Source organism: Lytechinus pictus, chromosome 2 (genome assembly GCF_037042905.1).
Source record: "Lytechinus pictus isolate F3 Inbred chromosome 2, Lp3.0, whole genome shotgun sequence".
Classification (NCBI taxonomy): domain Eukaryota; kingdom Metazoa; phylum Echinodermata; class Echinoidea; order Temnopleuroida; family Toxopneustidae; genus Lytechinus; species Lytechinus pictus.
The window spans coordinates 54,948,746-54,967,489 of record NC_087246.1 but is presented as its reverse complement, the minus strand read 5'-3'; the positions used below and the strand labels follow the sequence as shown (position 1 = coordinate 54,967,489).

The 18,744-nt window shown below is 35.5% G+C and overlaps 1 protein-coding gene across 1 annotated transcript; it reads right to left on the bottom strand.

Moving 5' to 3' along the window:
- Positions 1 to 11,653: 11,653 nt before the first annotated feature.
- LOC129270539 (uncharacterized) lies at positions 11,654 to 17,701 on the bottom strand. The gene is made up of 3 exons (XM_054907906.2): positions 17,139 to 17,701; positions 14,028 to 14,174; positions 11,654 to 12,994 (listed from the first exon to the last, which is right to left on the bottom strand). Exons 1-3 carry the CDS (start codon positions 17,698 to 17,700, stop codon positions 12,738 to 12,740), a joined length of 966 nt encoding a protein of 321 aa, XP_054763881.2. The 5' UTR covers position 17,701; the 3' UTR covers positions 11,654 to 12,737.
- Positions 17,702 to 18,744: the final 1,043 nt, after the last annotated feature.

Sequence of the window (18,744 nt, the reverse complement as noted above, 5' to 3'; positions counted from 1 at the left end):
AGCAAGTCAACGAATGATTCGATTTCCGCGGTCTCCAGCATTTATATAAAGTGCGTGCGGACGTGGGGGAAAGCAATACTGTATGCTACATACACAACCCAGTGTCCGTACGTGTACATGGCGTATTATGGCAATTGCGATTTTGGATGTGTTAGTAAGGTGTTGGAAAATCCTCAAATTCTCTTCGATTAAGACCTAAAATCTGTTTCTACTTCATTGTTTTCGATAGAGTACATTCTAAGCTTTAATTTGATTCCTTTTTGCGTAAAATTTACATGTTTTTATCCGCTAACTAAGCACTCAAACTTAAAGTTACAGAATCACTTTTTAAACTTGTCAAAAAACTCATAAAATTTCATAGAAAATGTAAATTGTAAGTATTTTAGTGTATAAATAGTATTTAATAGACCCTTTTCTCAAACATCATCAGAAAGGATAAACAAAATTCTGTCGATTTCATAGTAAATAAAGCGTTAGAAAATGAGCTTGCCAAACACAAATTTCTGACGACCCCGCTTGACAAACCGAAAATTTTCTTTGACGGCAAGTTGTCACGACAAAAACTGTCATGAAAAGTCTAAATAAAGTTTGAAATCGTTACATTTCACGAAACACAAAGACATCATTAGATGCAAAATGTCATAATTCACATTTCTACTGGATTCATTTAATCTTAGATCCACTTATCTTTTACAATTTTGACATTTTACGGGTTGTTTATCATCTGCATAAAGGATGGTTAGTGGAAAAATTGAGCGAACTCAGGAACGTCATTATGCCAGCCGGCGCATATATAATGTTGTGCAAAACATAGGGTAAAATACTGAATTGTATGAAATTAACTCCTAGCTTTGGGTAAATTAGAGAAGAAGAAATGTTAAAATATGTTTAAGATAGTACTGTTATCACATTTTAAACTTTATATTCATATTTCCACAGGAAAATTGCCATAATTTATGGCTTGGAGAGTCGCGGCAGTTCAGTAGTGAACAGCGTCGCTTGTACTCGGACAGAATATGGGTTGATCACGTCACTGTCGATGCGATGGAAAATTTTCAAGACAAAATTTGAATAAAAATTGCTATATCTGAATGAAAAACCTGTTCTGCCATACCATTGACACTTTATGTTAATCAGATTATTTCATGAACATTTTTTCGGTATTCCTGATGATTTTGACCATTTTATCCCATTAGTTCGTGCCGTGCATTTGGTGCGCGTGAACGCGTTTGTAGCTTTATCTCAAACAGCGATTTTTTTTTCCGGGTCTGGGCAACAAAAAGCTCTGTCAAGACTGTATTGAAAAAGAACTTATTTTGATTGCCATCTATGTTAACGAGATTATATTTTTCGAAAAAAAAAATTTGGACTAAAATAGACTGGCTAATTTTCCTTTTCACACTTTTTCAACCCCAAATCCGATCTAGTAATAGCAATATTAAGTGTGTGTGATTGTTCGACACTTGTGATTCTGCTGCAAGAAACTCTGAGGCTGGCCGGAAAATATTTTGATATTGATTGATCAGGGAAGGATGACATGATGAGAGAGAAAGAAGGGGATAGAAATGATATGAACAACGAATTTTTATTATTGGAAATTATATCTCGAATTCATTCCAAAATAACAAAGTAAAAAATATAACACAAAATATGCCCTATACTATTTATCTATGTTATATACTTTATTGTTATAATATCAACTCCTATCTGCATGTATCTACTGCATTTGTGTACAGCACCACATTATGCAAAAAAATTATTCAAATTCATTTGTTTTACATCAACAAAAAAGAGGATGTGAATTAATGCAAACAAATTGAAAAAAAAACAGTTGTACAATTATAGGCAAACTATAAAAAGAAACATAATAAAGTAATGAAAGGGATTGAGGGAGTAACAAAAAGCAAATGGCCTATCAAGCCATAATTGTATCTATTTCATGTTTCTCTTCTTTGTTCTAAAATTATAATTCCTAAAATAACATCCATCAATTCAGCATTTTGTCTTCATGGCGCGGCCTATATAAAATGAAAAAAATACTTGAATTCGTAAATTGCACTTAAAAAAAGAATCAGTGCCTGATCGTGCAATCCTAAATAAAATATACATGAATTACTTACTTTGACGATTGGTGTATCATGTATCAAAATGGAAAATGAACATTTTACTTCAGTGTCAAAATTAAAAAAAAGCAAATAAAAAAACTAAACAATATTCCTTTAAAAAGCGACAATTTCAACGAACTCCAGATATGTGCACCTAAACATTATTAATTTGCGAATAAAGACCTGCATGCAGTGCAGTAAATAAATGGGCATATATAAATGGGCATATATTTCTTTCGGAAATCATCCCAGAGTTTAAATTGAATATTATTATTAAATCGGAGGTTAACAAAGATGACACCAATTTATTCAAAATCGTGTACTATTCGTATATATATAATGTCGAAATATTTTAGTTAAAATAATAAAAGGTCATACAAGTCCACCGCAGAAAATAAAACTTTAAATCAATAGAGAAAAATCAAGCAATCATAACACTGAAATTTCATCAAAATCCGAAATGAGAGTAGAAAGTTACGAATTAAAGTTTCGCTTATTATTATTTTTTTTTAACAAAACTGTTACATGCACAACTCAGTGATATGCAAATAAAGAGTCGATGATATTACTCACTCACTATTTATTTTGTTTTTTTAATTATACAATATTCTAATTTTTACAGATTTGACAATATACATCCGAATTTTATTAGATTTTTTGTGTTTTGCCCGTTAGATTTTTTCCTTTCAAAGTTCATCAATTTTTTGGTGGGAAGGACTTGCCTTATGAGCTCTTTAAAAAATGCACTCCTTTTTAATAGAGGGACAAGCTTTCTTTAAAGGCTGATTATGTTTGTGAACAAAACTGAATAGGCCTGACATTTTCTTGTATGAGAAAGGTAAAAAAAAGTATTATTAAAGGGTCGAGTATAGCCCCCTTATAGAGATTGATTTGTTCGAACTTCCAATTCAAAATTTTGACAATACGAATTTATATATTTTTTCAATATATAATTCAATATTATAATTGATATGATATTAAGGACAGAAAGAAGAAAAAGATGGTGGGATCTAACGTAATTTTCTTCAATAAGCATTATGCATTTTAAAACCTCTCTTAAGGTGCACCCCTCGCCCAAGTGTGGTCATTTTTTTAGTTTATATCTAATATTCTATATAATATAAAAGTGCTAATCTTGGATGGTAATGAAATTAAAAAAAATTTAGAGGATGCATTTTTCGATTTTACATGAAAAATATTTTGGTCCGGATCGCAAAAAATATATATATTTTTTTTTTTTGGGGGGGGTATAAAAACATTTCCCACCATTAAATGGGCCTAAACTTTCAAAATGTATCAAAGCTTTCTAATATGCAATTACACAATTTGTAAGATAATGTTCAGATTGCCACTTAGCAAGGAAAATAAAGAGACATTATGAGAAAGCGCTTAATATCCTCCAATGAATTATTCAAATCTTCACAAAGTATTAAGAGTTAAAAAATTAAAATATTGCCGATATTGGTTTTTTAAACTTTGGTTTTACTTTAATGCAATTATTGCTACAATGTTTGCTCTTTCGATGTTGCAACTAAAAAGGAATTTCTCTCGCTTGCTGCATGTTTTGATTAAAATAGAATTGGAGGATCGATGTCTCCAATTAATTTATTTAAAGACTTTATTTAAGTGAATTAATTCTGCTTACCCGATCGCTTCGCTCTTTCGTAATGCGTAGAGATACGGTATAGACACAATAGAATATAGAGACATGCGAGACTAGTACGATATAAGCAAAGGGCTGGCCGTAAATCACGTACGGCCCTATATGTTAATCATGCATGTAAATCAGTTTTCGCAAATAAAGTTCTGAAACTTGTAAAATGAGTATCAAAGTTTATATACCAAATCCTTTGGTTTTATTGTTAATGAAAAGGCGCCCTCTTTACTCGCTTAACCATTTCATATAAATTTACGAGCCTTGCCCCCACCGCCAACTCCGGAAAGTTTTCAGTACCCCGAGATGATTGTGTATGCCCCCCCCCCTTCTCTTAATGGGTTGGTCTAATCTGCAGACACAGACCCTGATTGAAACGGTAAATTGCCAATTCGTCTACTGCCAACTCGTCCACTCACCCCATGGTCTACTTTCATTTAGTCTAATATGCCATTCCGTCCTTCAAAATTTCGTCTAACAACAATTTGGTCCAATTATTACTTCGTCTAATCACCATTTCGTATCATAACCAGTTGGTCTACTATCCATTTCATTTTCATTCATTTTGCACAATTAATACCGATTAGACCAAATGGTATATGGACCATGAATTAAGTGGCTATTGGTCCAACTGGTTACTAGACGAAATGGTGAGTGGACGAATTGGCAATTAGACCATGTGGATAGTAGAAATTCGAACTGATGGTAGACCATGATGATAGTAGACGAGTTGGCGATTGGACGAATTGGCATTAAACGAATTGGAAATAAACCATTGGAAACTTTGATCAACAAGTGGGTCTCCAGGCAAAGACTAGCACATACGAAACTTGCTGTTTCAGATCTGAGAAAGAGGGCCTTCAGTGCTCCGTGGCATTATAGGCTGCACATCCAGACCCTTAACTCGAGTGAAGGGTTTGGTTTGCACAGCAGACGTACTAGGATTGGCCCATGGTTCGCCAATCAAAGCCCATAAAGCTGACAGATTTTATCGTTAAAGGTATACTCCGGGATGAAGATATTTATATCTCAATAAATAAAGTAAAGTTCACCGGGCAAAATGCTGAAAATTTCATCAAAATTGGATAACATATAACGAAGTTATTAAATTTTAAAGTTTAGCAATATTTTGTGAAAACGGTTATCATGCACGTCGTCATGAATATTCATTAGGTGGGCTGATAATGTCACATGCCCACTTTTCCTATTATTATGTTGTTTTTCCCTATTTCTTATGTTACTACATGAAATCATAATTGTTTCATTTTACATACATGTGTGAAATGATGTGTCTCCATGATGAAGTAAGTTGCAGCAATAGTTAACTAATGCACTTAATCAGTTGTCAATCCAATTGTTTTAGTTCATTGGTAGAAACATTTTATCAAACCTATTTTCAAATAATAAAATGCAAAAGAACAAGTGGGGATTTGACATCATATCAGCCCACCTATCATGAAGACATGCCTAGAACTGTTTTACCAGAATAATGCAAATCTTTAAAATTCAATAACTTTGTTATTTTTTTTATTTGATTTTGATCAAATTTTCAGCATTTTGCTTTGTGAATTTTACTATATTTATTGAGATATAAATATCTTCAGCCTGGAGTATCCCTTTAAAAATGGATATCGGGATGCTTGCAGACTAAACAGTCTTGTATCCAGTGAAAAGGTTACATTGCCTTGGTTACGTCTTTCAGATGAGATCTGGAGGGCATATGAAATGACTTGCCGGATATTTTATCTGACATATCCTGTTTTATTCGACAGATAGTTGTCAGATCCTGAAACCTCTCGGACCAAAAATGTTGACCCCCCCCCCCCTCTTTCTCTCGATGCCGCATTCACACAAAACCGAATCCACGTAGGGGCCCGGAAGTGATTTCAATTAATAATATCGATCGGGCTATTGTCTGTTTCATTTGTTGTGAAGCAGGATGAAGATTAGGCAAATTTAATCTCCTCCCCTCTCTCAATATCACCCGCTCCCTCCAGTGAAGGTGCCGTGGCCGAGTGGTCTAAGGCGCCTGGCTATACATGAAAAAGTCCGGGGTTCGATCCCCGGCCGCGGCAGCTATGCCCGTGAGCAAGGCATTTAATCTACAATGCTCTTTTATCCAGCTTTCAAATAAAAGGAAATGCTATAACTAGGTGTGAACTTGTTGAAAACAAATTAAAAAAAAATACTCCCCCCCCCCCGACACACACTCATCCACCCCTTTGCACGATCGAGCTTTGCTTCTCACTCTCTCTCCTTTCAACATTCTTCCTCACACCTTGATCACTATATCCGTGTACCCCATATCCCCTCTCTCCTCCAATCTCTCCCTCTCCCCCCTATCATTATTTTTTATTCCTCCTCTGTCTAATTAATATCCTCTCTCCCACCCTTCACTCTCCTCTTTCTCCGTCTCTGCTTTAATCCCCACTCACCCTCCCTCCTCAATTCTACCCAGCCCCCTTTCCCTTTTCGCAATATAACCACAATATACATAATGTTTAATTTGAAAGTTAATTCGAAAAAAGTGGAAGTTTAACCTGACTATAACTTGAGTTTTATATTTAAAAAAAAATTGACAAATATGATGGTGAATGTTTGATGAAAATCTATCAAAGAATAATAAAGATATGACCTTTATTATTTTTATTTTTATTTTGTTTTTATTTTGTGACATCACAGATTAGCAGCTCCTCCATTATGTTGTGTGATATAAATTCCAAAATTTACTTCTATTCGTTCCAATCTTTCAAAAACTATAATTTTCTCAAAATATTGAAAGTGATTTCATCAAACGCATCACCCCCTTTTGTAAGATAATATTTATCATGTCCAATTGAAAAAAAAAAATATTGAATAAATATTAAATATTACATGGGGAAACTGCTTACGCATGACGTCACGTTTTTTTTAAAGATTGGTAACCTCTCTTATTCTTTGATTTTCACCAAACCTTCACCAATATTTTCTAAATAATTTTCTGCTTATAGTAAAACTAACTTATCATTTATTACATTATTATATCGCAGGGGCCGCGGAAGCGGGGGGGGGGGGGGGGGGCTGGGGGTTTCAGCCCCCCCCCCCACTTTTTTCCAAAACCGTGTACAAAAACGTAAAAATGACCATATGATTGTGATTTTTTGCATTGTCAGCCCTCCCCCCACCCACTTTGAAAACCGTTCCGCGGCCCCTGTATCGTGAAAGGGACTTAAAATTTAAAAAAATGTACGTGAATTAGAAATTTAATGCAGTAAACGAAAATAAAAGCAAAGTTCAATTGCGTTTGTATAATCTTTATTCATTAAATGCGATACTGATAAATCAATGACATCATAATAATTTCATCATACTATGCATATTACTTATAATGTAGAACAATGACTTGATAAGTCCATTTTCGTACTGACCAATAGGAACTATTTATGGCGATTTTAGAACAATTTGCACATGAAAAACATACTTTTTAGGCCCATCGATGCCTAATTACGTGCATTTCCTAGTGGATTAAAATGATGCACAATCGGTGCACAATATTCTTGATTGTGAAAAAAGAAGGTAGAATAGAATTCTACCAGAATTATATGATATACATACAGTCACGTCTATCATGTCAATGGTTCATTTTCATTTGGACTAATGCTAATTGTGTCCAATTACCAACTCGTCTATCATCACATGGTCTACCATCAATTCGCCCCTATCCACATTGTGTAATTGCCTCTTCATCCACTCACCGTTTCACCTAATAAGTTGGTCTAATCATAGACCTATCATGGTCTAATAGCCATTTAGTCTATATACCATTTGGTCTAATTAGACTATGTGTCAATTGGGCGAAATGAATGAAAATGAAACGGGTATTAGACCGACTGGATATGAGACGAAATGGTCATAGAGGAACAGGTGAAAAGACGAAGTGCCTCAGTGGACCAAATGGTTGTAAGACGAAATATTGATGGACGGAAAGCATGGCATTAGACTAAATGAAGGTAGACCATGTGATGAGTGGACACGTTGGCAATAGACGAATTGGCAAATTACCATATCATTGAAACCGTCTCCAGAGTGATCAAAGCTATTACCATAAATTGCGTTATTTCAAATCGCATGCCATTAATCAAGGAACTTCAAACAGAAGCTCGATGCATCGATCGTTTTGTAGACACCAATCGATTTCGTGACTGGGGAGGGTCCACGAGGCGGTCGATTTTACTCTCTTATTTCTTTCAAGATGTTTTTTTACGTCAATCTAAAGGACACCACCACTAGCGTTCCTAAAGGGGGCAGACTGCCCCCTGACGAGTCACAACTCATGCAAAGGACGTATCCCTGCCCCCCCCCCCGACGAGTCAAAACTGGTCCCTGACGAGGCACAAGTGGCCCCCTCTTTTGAGAGGGGGCCACTTGTCAATTTTTGTCACTTGTCAATTCTTTTGGCGGAGGAATTTGCCTCCCCCCCCCTTTGGAAAATCCTAGGTACGCCACTGAACACCATACACCTTACGACTGGTCCATGGTCCGATTTGAAACAAATCGAATTTTGCCAATTTTCTGAAAATGTGAATGAAAAGTATCTTTTAATTAGTGGTTCAAATTAACTGAAAGAACTCTAATAGTTACAAAAAAATTGGATGATTGCTAGCCTTTATTTGGGAGTTAGGGCCAAATTAGTTTCAAATCGTAGCCAATCGTACGATTGCTATGACGTCATTACGACTAGATATTAAATTCGCTTTTATTCTAACAAGGATGATAGCATAGTCACAGATTTGAACATAGGTATTTGTACGATGATTTAAAACATTACACATATTCCATGTCTCAATATTAGCATCAAATACTCATACGTTTTATTCCAAAATCGGGTCGCAGATCGATCGTAAGGTGTACGGTGGCCTTAAGAGCTACGACAGGTCATGCCGGCTATACAGACTTCTGATCTGATAGTGGACTCACCCCCCCCCCCCCCTCCTCCTCGAACATCCTCACCATCACCACTATCTCCATTAAAACGGAATGAAAAATAGAAGTTTGACAATATGCGTCAGAATTAAACCATACTGATTCTGATATTCTGAGTCTGACTATACAGATAGTACATCAAAAATTATTAATAATATTCACGTGTTTCATACGTTTGCATTTATTACGATTTTGAGAGTATTTAGTGATTAATACAGTGCGTATCAAAAAAAAGTTTACACTTAGAAAAAATCCTGTAGAATTATACATTTGTAATATCATGAAGATTTTTCCACATTTTAACATTGGTATAAATAAATTTAAGCAAATGGCGATGTAACTGTCGAAAAATATTTCCGTTTGAGTGAGCACCACTTACTTTTGAAAAGTTAGTGAAAAATGATTTGCGCAGAAATTTGAAATAGTTATGCGAATAAAAGTAGACCTTAATCATGAAGAACACGTGGGATTTAACTATAGAAAAATTAATTTGAAGATCTCTTTACCTTTTTTCAACTTGTTTCCTTGCCCAAAACACTTCGAAGAGTGCATTGTGCCCCACCCCACTCCCCCACACACCGAGGCCATCGAGACAATATTTGCTTTACACTGAGCTGTGATTTACATGAAAAGGCTGAGGCTTGATTTTCATTTGTTAATCATTGTCAAGCTTGGGGAAAGTGTGGAGAAACGAGTGTTAAATGAAAAATGAAATTTAAACCCACTTTTAATGAAAAAAACTTAGTGAAAAAATGCTGGAGATGTATGATATAAACTTTTGTTCAGATTCAGTTATGTCCTCAGATCCAGCTGGCACAAAAGGTAAAGGTTGTGCTTACTAAGTGTTGAAATTTCAATTTGGGTGGCAAAATTTTTACAAAATGCTTGAATGTATCCGTCTTATTTCAATGGACTAAAATTGCAAGGGAAATGTATGATACATGTTTGTCAGGGTAAGTTTGATTTCACCCTTTCCCCTTGACTCAGCGTGAAAACGAGCATTTCTGCGCAAACAGATTTCTGCGAGCTTTACAAAAATGGACAGTGCTCACTCAAGTGTAACATTCTGTCAAAACTTTTACTTTCATTGGATAGATGAGACCCAAACCTAAGATTATATGTGAAAAAACTACCCACATGTTGTATATTTTTTAATTCACAGGGCTTTTTCAAAGTGTAAACTTTTTTTTGATACGCACTGTATAGCTGAACTTTATCCTTTCTATTGAAGAAAATTTCCAAGGTGCAGTCCCAAATTGTCTACGAATAGTGCTGCGATATATATTTTTTTTTGCAGCGCATGAACGGTGGGGGGGGGGGGGTTAAGTATAATGTATAGCGATTAAACACCAATCCTTTGAGAAAAAAAATATGTTTGAGAATCTAATACAGCTTTTCTGTGTTTCTATCAAGATACTATTGCTAAGTCCCGGGGCGAAGCATACACCTTTTTTACCGACACCGAAGGGTTAAAGTTTGAGCCTGACTTTATACACTGCAAATACAATGGCGTTAAAACTACACTAGTCGGCATTGTGAGAGGACCACACCAATCAATTTACACCAGAATTATATTGATGATGGTGTTTATTCAAAGCCCATTGGTGTTATTACAACACAATACATATTTTTGTATATCCACACCGTCTATTTGGTGTTATATCGACACTAACTCCTGGTGTATTTCAACACCCGAGGGTGTAGTCCTCTCACAACACCGACTGGTGTTATCATAAACACCTTGCTTTTAAAGTGTACATATAACCTGTAAACATGGTATACAAATAAATTAACAAATTGAGTAAGGCATATAATCTGCGTAAGCACAGGTGTGTTTAATTAGAAATAATTTGCACGGAACAATCATATTTTTCAAAATACTTCATGAAGTCACATTCAAACTAATACACAACAAGGCAATAATATGGCACATAAAATTGCATAACAAAATTAGCAACTGAATTAAAAAATGTTGCTCAGCAGTGTTGTCATAAAATGTATAAAAACAAACAAACATAATCAGAATCATACTGAAAACGTACATAATTATCAACATTCATTTATTAAAAAAATAGTCTAAGAGGAAGCTATGCTGATTCCGCTCATGTGAATTCTATACCAACATAAATAACTGTTAATGACGGTAGTTCTTGTACTGGTTATGCCTACTCATCCGAGTTTACCGTTTAAGTAAAAAGAAAACCGGGTTCAATGACATTTGCTCCGTTGACAATTACTCCGCAAAAACTTCCCTCACACTTGTCGAATGACTAAATTCAACCCTGGATTTACCACGATACCGCACCCCTTAACCTAACATAAAACCTTATTGCAACCCTAACCCTACATCTCAGACGGAATAAAGTTCGGAGCAATCGTCGTAGGAGCAACTGTCGTGTCACCAAATAAACAGTCTAGTTGTTACAAATACACATGGCAAGTAATATTGGCTACTTTGGACATGTTGGAAGTCAAAATGTAAATCAATAAATCTTTAAAGCGTTTCATGAAACTTGTATACCATCCTCTAAGCCGATCAGATGACCGTAGACTTATCATAATAAACAAATTTATGAAACTGTATTCTGATCAGCGTAATTGAATGAGCCAATACACAATAGCATACAATTTTATTTCATATCATTAATCAACACGTTTGTATACATTATTGTATAACGGATTTCTATTCTATATTTCTCACCTGTCGGGTAAATTTAGGGAGGGTTAATGCATAAAGACAATAAAAAGCAATTGCTTCATAATAAACTATTATTCATACGCTCCCATGATTAATGCAAATGGGGCCCATGCATACGCTTTGACCAAGGAGGTTTCAAAGAATCTTCTTGCTTTGACTGCGGATATCTTACCATAACCTAACGACTTTTCGAACGATCTGTACGTGTGTGTGTGGTTTTTTTTTTTTTTTTTTGGGGGGGGGGGGTGATATAAATGAATTTGAGTTACGAGGTATATGCTATGCCAGGCAAGTTTCACGTCAGTGGATTTAGGTATGCCTTGAAGTGAACTTGCTTTGTCCATGCGTATAATGTATACAAACTGAAGAACGAAAGATGACGCTCGACCAATTTGGTTGCCCTGTATATTATTGATACTATTGCCTTGGAACATGATGCTCTCCATGTAACATTTAAAACATGTGATTTGTACATAAAACATATAACCACATTCATCGTGTTTTGTTTAGCAATAGTGGCTGAATTATTTCCATTCGTTAAAAAAGGGATTAGGATAAGAGACTGGTTTACTGAGATAATGATTTTTTAATTTAAAGGCCTTTCCGTGAAGACCTCATATAGGAATAGTTTAATTTATACATCAATAAATGGACCACAAAACTTGAAATCACTTTGCATACATCACCCGTTGATATGACATCAAGCCCCATGCCATCTTTTATATTTTCCATAACAACCTTTGTTGAGAAATATTCCACAAAAAATCTAAATAAGTAAATATTCAGATTTTGTTCAAAACATGATGACTGACTGCATAACGGTCTGAAAATCTTTGGCTAGTTTCAGATTGTCAAGAACACATTTTATCATGACAAAATATTCATAAAATTTTGATATGTCAGTAAACATGCCCGCATAGCCTGAATGACAAAGATGTATAGTATTTTACATATCATTAGGTCACGGTGAAACGCCATACACAATAAATACGTGTTATGCGGTGAGCTCCACGAACAAATCACGAGTTATCAATACGTGACGCGTTATGATTGACATTACATAATACAAGACTACAACTGAGGTATATTTAGGAATTGCGATGTTTTCAAAATCAATAAATTCTTATAGGCCTACTGCCTGATACTGTGTTCGCATATTAAATGAGTTCATCGTTGCTCGCTCTTTGATTTGCAGTTTGAGGTTGGCGGCTGGCTTATATACGATAAAAAAAAAAAAAAACCCACAGACTCATAGCGCATGAATGGTACAACAGACTTCAATAAATAAACCACGCCCCTATCTTCGAGGGGGTATTCGTCATACATGACTGACGGGTCCCTTGCCGACCGTAGGAGCTTTGACCTTGTACGATGTATTTCCGAAAGGACCACGACCTCCCCCGAGTCCGCCTCCGCCTCTTCGGGAGATATCGTCTCGTAGCATGATGTCCATGGCAGCGGGACGGCGTGATGGGGAGCTGCTACCGGGACTACAGTGAAATGATACGAAGATGATGGTCAGTACGATGGCTCCGGCCATCATGATGCTGAAGAGCTCAGAACGAGGTTTCTTCTCTGAAAGAAGACAAAGGGTACGAATGTATTGCATTATTCTTAAAAGTTTATTTTGTATTTACTTAACAACAATACGCACTGGCGTCTTGGTCGATGTGTGTAGTTTATTTTCAGATGACGTCACAATGGAGGGCATAAGAATTAATGAGACTGAACTTTCAGACAATAACCAACACAATGACTATATTCAGATCAGTAGGTTTCATGCACAGGTTTTTTTTAATTGTCTTCCAACATGTCTGCCTCTTGGAACGCTCTATAGGTCCCGGTATAAACCCGGCCTTACTGTCTTGTATTTAAATAATGAGCAAGTGTGAGTAGAAATGTATACTTACTGGAAAACAAATAGACCATTGAAAAAAACAAATGCTTATTTTTTGCGCAGCATAAATATTTTCAGTGAAAAACCCTGGGTTTGATTGTAAACTGCCTGCAACTCGACCTTCGGAAATCCATACACATCCCACCCCAAAATGTTATCGTGTAAATATTTATAGACAAATTAGTTTATAGCAAAAATATATTTGAGGTATAGTGACTTATATTCCGGAAATATGATAGGGAAAGAGAGAGGCAGAGAAGAACTTAAGGAATAGATAGATAGATAGATAGGATAGATAGGATAGATAGATAGATATATATAGATAGATAAATATATAGATAGATAGAAAGGTAGACAGATAGATAGATAGATAGATAGGTAGGTAGGTAGGTAGATAGATAGATAGATAGATAGATAGATAGATAGGTAGGTATATAGATTGATAGATAGATAGATAGGTAGGTAGGTAGATAGATAGATAGATAGATAGATATATAGATAGATAGATAGATAGATAGATAGATAGATAGATAGATAGATAGATAGATAGATAGATAGATAGATAGATAGATAGATAGATAGATAGGTAGATAGGTAGATATGTAGATAGATAGATAGGTAGGTAGGTAGGTAGGTAGGTAGGTAGGTAGATAGATTGATAGATGGACAGATTTGAGATGAGAGTGGAGGCATCTAAAGAGGAGGTATTACCTGGAGGAATGCAATTGATGATGACTTTCTGGTCACGTGTTTCGTTGCTAGGCGACAAGATTGGATAGGAGCAATTTAGATATATATCCGAGCAGATTTCAGCTTCACTGGCCCACGACTCGTTTGAAGTGCATTGGATACATAGATCTGAAAGGAAGAATAATAATGATTAAAAAAAAACAATATCAGACCTCATCGATTAGATAAATACTTTGGTTTGATTAAATAAATACTTTGGTTTTAAGGGGGTTTTGTGACATGTATGTTTCTGAAGAAGAAACATCAAAATAATGCATGAGGGGCCTAATTTGCAAATTGTGTTCTGTTTTCAGGATTCACCTATATATCAGAAGTGATGACGAATCCACACCAATTCGCTTCTTTATACCCCCCCCCCCCCCGATATTTATTTCAGAATTTTGTTTTGTTACAGAATGATCATGAGCGTTCATCGACCAAGTCCTTAATACCACTGCGATGAAATGTGAAAGAGCGCCATCTTACTTGTATAATGAATTACAATTGAATCAAACTTAACTTTCCAGCCGATTTACTGTATGGTTAGTGCCCCAGAGTAAATTCAAAACCCCACAATAGATTATCTTAACATATATATTTTGAATGAACGCGCCCGAAATTCAATCGACAAAGATATTAAAAAAATTATGAAGTCAATACTTTGGGAATAATGATAAATCTTATTTATGAAGATGCAAGCGATATTTGAAATGTCACAGAATTTCTGACTTCATTAGGACTGCCAGTCCAATAAGTACACCCGTGCTAGATTTGGCCTATGATTAGAGAAACAAGCAGACGAACAAACAGACAGAGAGAAAGACATACATACATACATAATTATATACAGACAGACAGAATCTGATGGATGAATATGTCATGAAGATTTATCGTAATGAATAAATGCGTAGAAATATAGACTGATGGATGGGTGGAAGGATATATAGATTACACGGGTTGATGATGGATGGATACATAGATTTGTATATTGGTGTGTATATAGGCAGATCGAAAATATAGATAAAGGTAACATTCAACATAGTGGCAATCCCTTTTTAAATTGTTATGTCATAGAAAATGCAACCTTATTCTTATTTTTTATTGTTAAATATTTTGTTATGTACTCTGTATTTGTTTATGAAAAGTTGCAGAAATAATAAATAAAAATGAAAGAAAATTAATTGGGTAGGTTGAGAGATAAATCGCGTTGAGAAATAAGAAGACTACCGAACGAAGGGGGGGGGGGGAGTAAAAGATATAAAGTGTCATGAAATGTATCAGAATTGCAAATGTGAGATTTAAAATTTGCAATCTCGTCTGTAAGCGTAATCCCTCGGCAACTCAAGCAGCATATTTTATATTCACCACGTTCACTAACTCAAAGACAGATTAGGCCCTTCTTAATGTAGCTTATTATCAGAGGATATCTGTAGCGTGACAGGGGTCAGGGGCAACTGTTCCTTTTATTTATCTTTTTTCAAATGTAAAATACAACAATAAAAAAGGAAGGAATGGGAAAGAGACGGAGAAGAGAAAATGTGAGACAAAAATAAAAATAACGTGGAAGTGAAACTTCAAACTATTTTGAAATAAGATTTCGAACGCGAAAAATCGTAATTTGCCCCCACCTCGCCCTGGCGACACCCCTGACTGGATTATGTATACCGGCCATTTACCTGTCTAAACAGCTCACATCTTCAGTTGAAATGAAGAATGTTGGGAATTAAAAGTGAAACGTTTTTAAACCTCATGCATATAGATAGGGGCTCCGGGGATTACCATAATAATTTCTCATTTCTAATGGTGACAAGTGCGATACTGGTTTTACTTGCCGTCATGATCATCTTGTGTTATCAAAACTCCTCTCGGTTTTTTTTCAAATGTCATACTGAAGTTTGTAAATCTTCTTTTTTTTCCAACGAAGGCAAGTATTAAAAGTTCCAGTATTTTATGTTTGTTCTTGGAACGATCGAGCATTAATATGCATAACCGTGATGTTTTTTTTAGCAAAGTTAGAAAAGTTTTAAAAAGTTCTAAGGTTCATGTTTCTCTCATCTTATTACTCCAATGTTGGTTGATAGACTAGATTTCATATTGTAAGAATTAACAGGTTGGTTGATAAATGAAGCAAACCACATCCCCTTTTAAACAATTATTTCAGTGAGAACCAGTATCAAATTCATTGAAAGGAGTGTGACAAAGTCTGACAAAATACGGGTAATTTGATATTCAAAAGGATATCATTCATTTGTGTATGTGCAGCTACCTCTATGTGTCACTATACGGTAGTAGAGTGAAAGAAAAGTATTAACGAAATTTATTTCATTGTTGATTATCATTTGATGTTCATAATGCCCCCCCCTCCATCTCTCGTATACTTTTTTTAAATTTAGTTTACAGGTTATTTATACTCTTATTCAATTATCTTGATTCCGCAACCGAACAAAGTGATATGGAATATACTGTGGCAGAATGGTTTGTTGCTTTGGAGACGAATTTTGTTGCTGATGTTGCCAAATTACAAGAACTTAAGATATTCATTGATGCCTTGTTGAATGTACAATGATAACATGATATCATACCAAAAGGCAAGCTGAAATTAAGAAACATATTGTTTTGAACTGTTGAATTATGTTCGCAATCGCTTCCACAAAATAAAATGAGGAAAAAAAAACGATAAAAAAGAAATTCCGAGTGTTCATAAAGATTACGTAGTAATATAATTAAAAAATATGAACATTCGTATAATGCACCGGTATCCATCATAAAAAGATGCTCATGGCGCAATAAAGAAAAAGAAAGAAGAAAAAGGAAACCTGCTAAAAAGAGGGAAGTAGTCACGGTACGAATTCATTCATATCTTTGAATATTGTCTTTGGGTGTGCCTTTTCGACAAGTTCGACTTCAATATTTCCTTTCTAGGATAGCAATATTCAAGATTAAAGTAATCGCTCTCACGAATATGGCATATAGATTTCAATAGTTTAATTAGGCTGTCCGATTTATATCAACCATTAAAGTTCGACTGTGACGTATAAAGGTAATGACGAGTATATATGATATTTGTGACTGGTAATTAATACCTATACTCACCATCCTCTAACTGTGCGTTGCTACTGAAAGACTTATAAAAAATTGAAATACTATCTCGTCCGTCTAATTCGTCCATGGAGTATCCCATAATGCTATCAATAGCGGCGGAAAAATCTAAGAATACATCCACACTCGACCCAGAAGTGACGAAAATTCTTTGGAATGACAAGGATTCTTCTGTTAACACTGTTTGATTGGTCCAGTTAGCACTCGATGACGACAACGATGATGACGACGTCGTCGCAGACGTGCACAGATTCCAATACGGCTCCGATGGATGGACCTCGTTTGTGATTGGTCCGTTCAAAAGTCTGAGCTCTACTCGATCGTAATTGGACCGTTCTGCGCACGTGGTGTCGGGAGAATCGGTAACGTTTGGAAGAACTAGAATAAGCCTGTCGAATGGCGATTGGCTGGTTAATGTGAAGGAACACACAGGGCGCGAAAATAACTTGGTCGCGTCTTCAATATCGTCTGCTGCTGCCATTGGAAGTGATAATCGTATGCTACCTTCCGCGTCCGACATCTCACTATTAGAAGAATTGATGCATAACGTTGCCATGTCAACTGCAGATGGGGATAAAATGGAGATGATAAGGATAAACATTATTTACTCCAGATAAGGGTAGTATAACGAATATAGTTTATGAATGGTGAAGCTCTACACGACCATTGTTATGCGCGATACAAGAAAATATTGCTGACTTTGCTTAATGACAGACGTTGATGAATAGGCCAATGATCTTGTTGTGTGATAACAACTTTTTTTCTCTCGTATTATTCTAATTTTTACTTGAATATGTAACTTTCATATTTCATATGGTTTCTTTCAAACACAGTGACATAGTTGGTAATCCCCCAGATGACATGCAGTCAAACTGACGAAAATAGACTATTTCAGTCTTTTGTATCATGTTTACGTCATTTCTTACGTCCGAAACGATGAGAGATATAGGTCTTCACTTTGACAATAATGGTGATCAAATACGAACAAGAAAATTCCCGTTGGCATTTTGAAGTACGAAGTTTTTATTTTCAGAAATAGGATTTTGATTTATTTGTGGCTTGAATGAAAATAATTTGGATCATCATAATGCGCCTACATGTGATATTTATAGCTTGCACAAAAATAAGAGTGATAATAGATCGATTTCTTTCAAGGAATGCTTTCTGTTGGGATTAATTTCAATCCTATTTTTATTAGAGTGATGCGATTTGATCAGGGGATGATTATGAAATCCTCAGTTCCCTTCCAAAGATCTCGGAAGTGATATGTCGGGGGCGTGGTCGCATCTCCTTGGAGGTGTGACGTCACGTCCTGCCGGTAAATTTTGACACGTACCGATACAAAGACAATGGGACGTTAGACACAGACATGACAGAAGTTTTGTCTTCTTTTTTGTATATTTTTTTATACAGGATATGAATGATTTCCAAAGTTTTTCTTAATTTTGATAAGAGACTCTTTCTATATGTCATTAGTCACGTTACATTGTTTATATTGTGTTCCAATATCTCCCCATCTTATACTCTAACCCACCTACAGTGGCCGAGAACCCCGTAAGATGGATTTCAATCGTAACATTTTGCCTTCACAAGTGCACAT

Coding starts and splice junctions, on each gene's coding strand:
- LOC129270539 (XM_054907906.2), bottom strand. CDS start 17,700: ATGGCAACGTTATGCATCAATTCTTCTAATAGTGAGATGTCGGACGCG. Junction 14,175..17,138: donor CAACGCACAGTTAGAGGATG/GTGAGTATAGGT, acceptor TCTTCCTTTCAG/ATCTATGTATCCAATGCACT. Junction 12,995..14,027: donor CATCAATTGCATTCCTCCAG/GTAATACCTCCT, acceptor GTCTTCTTTCAG/AGAAGAAACCTCGTTCTGAG.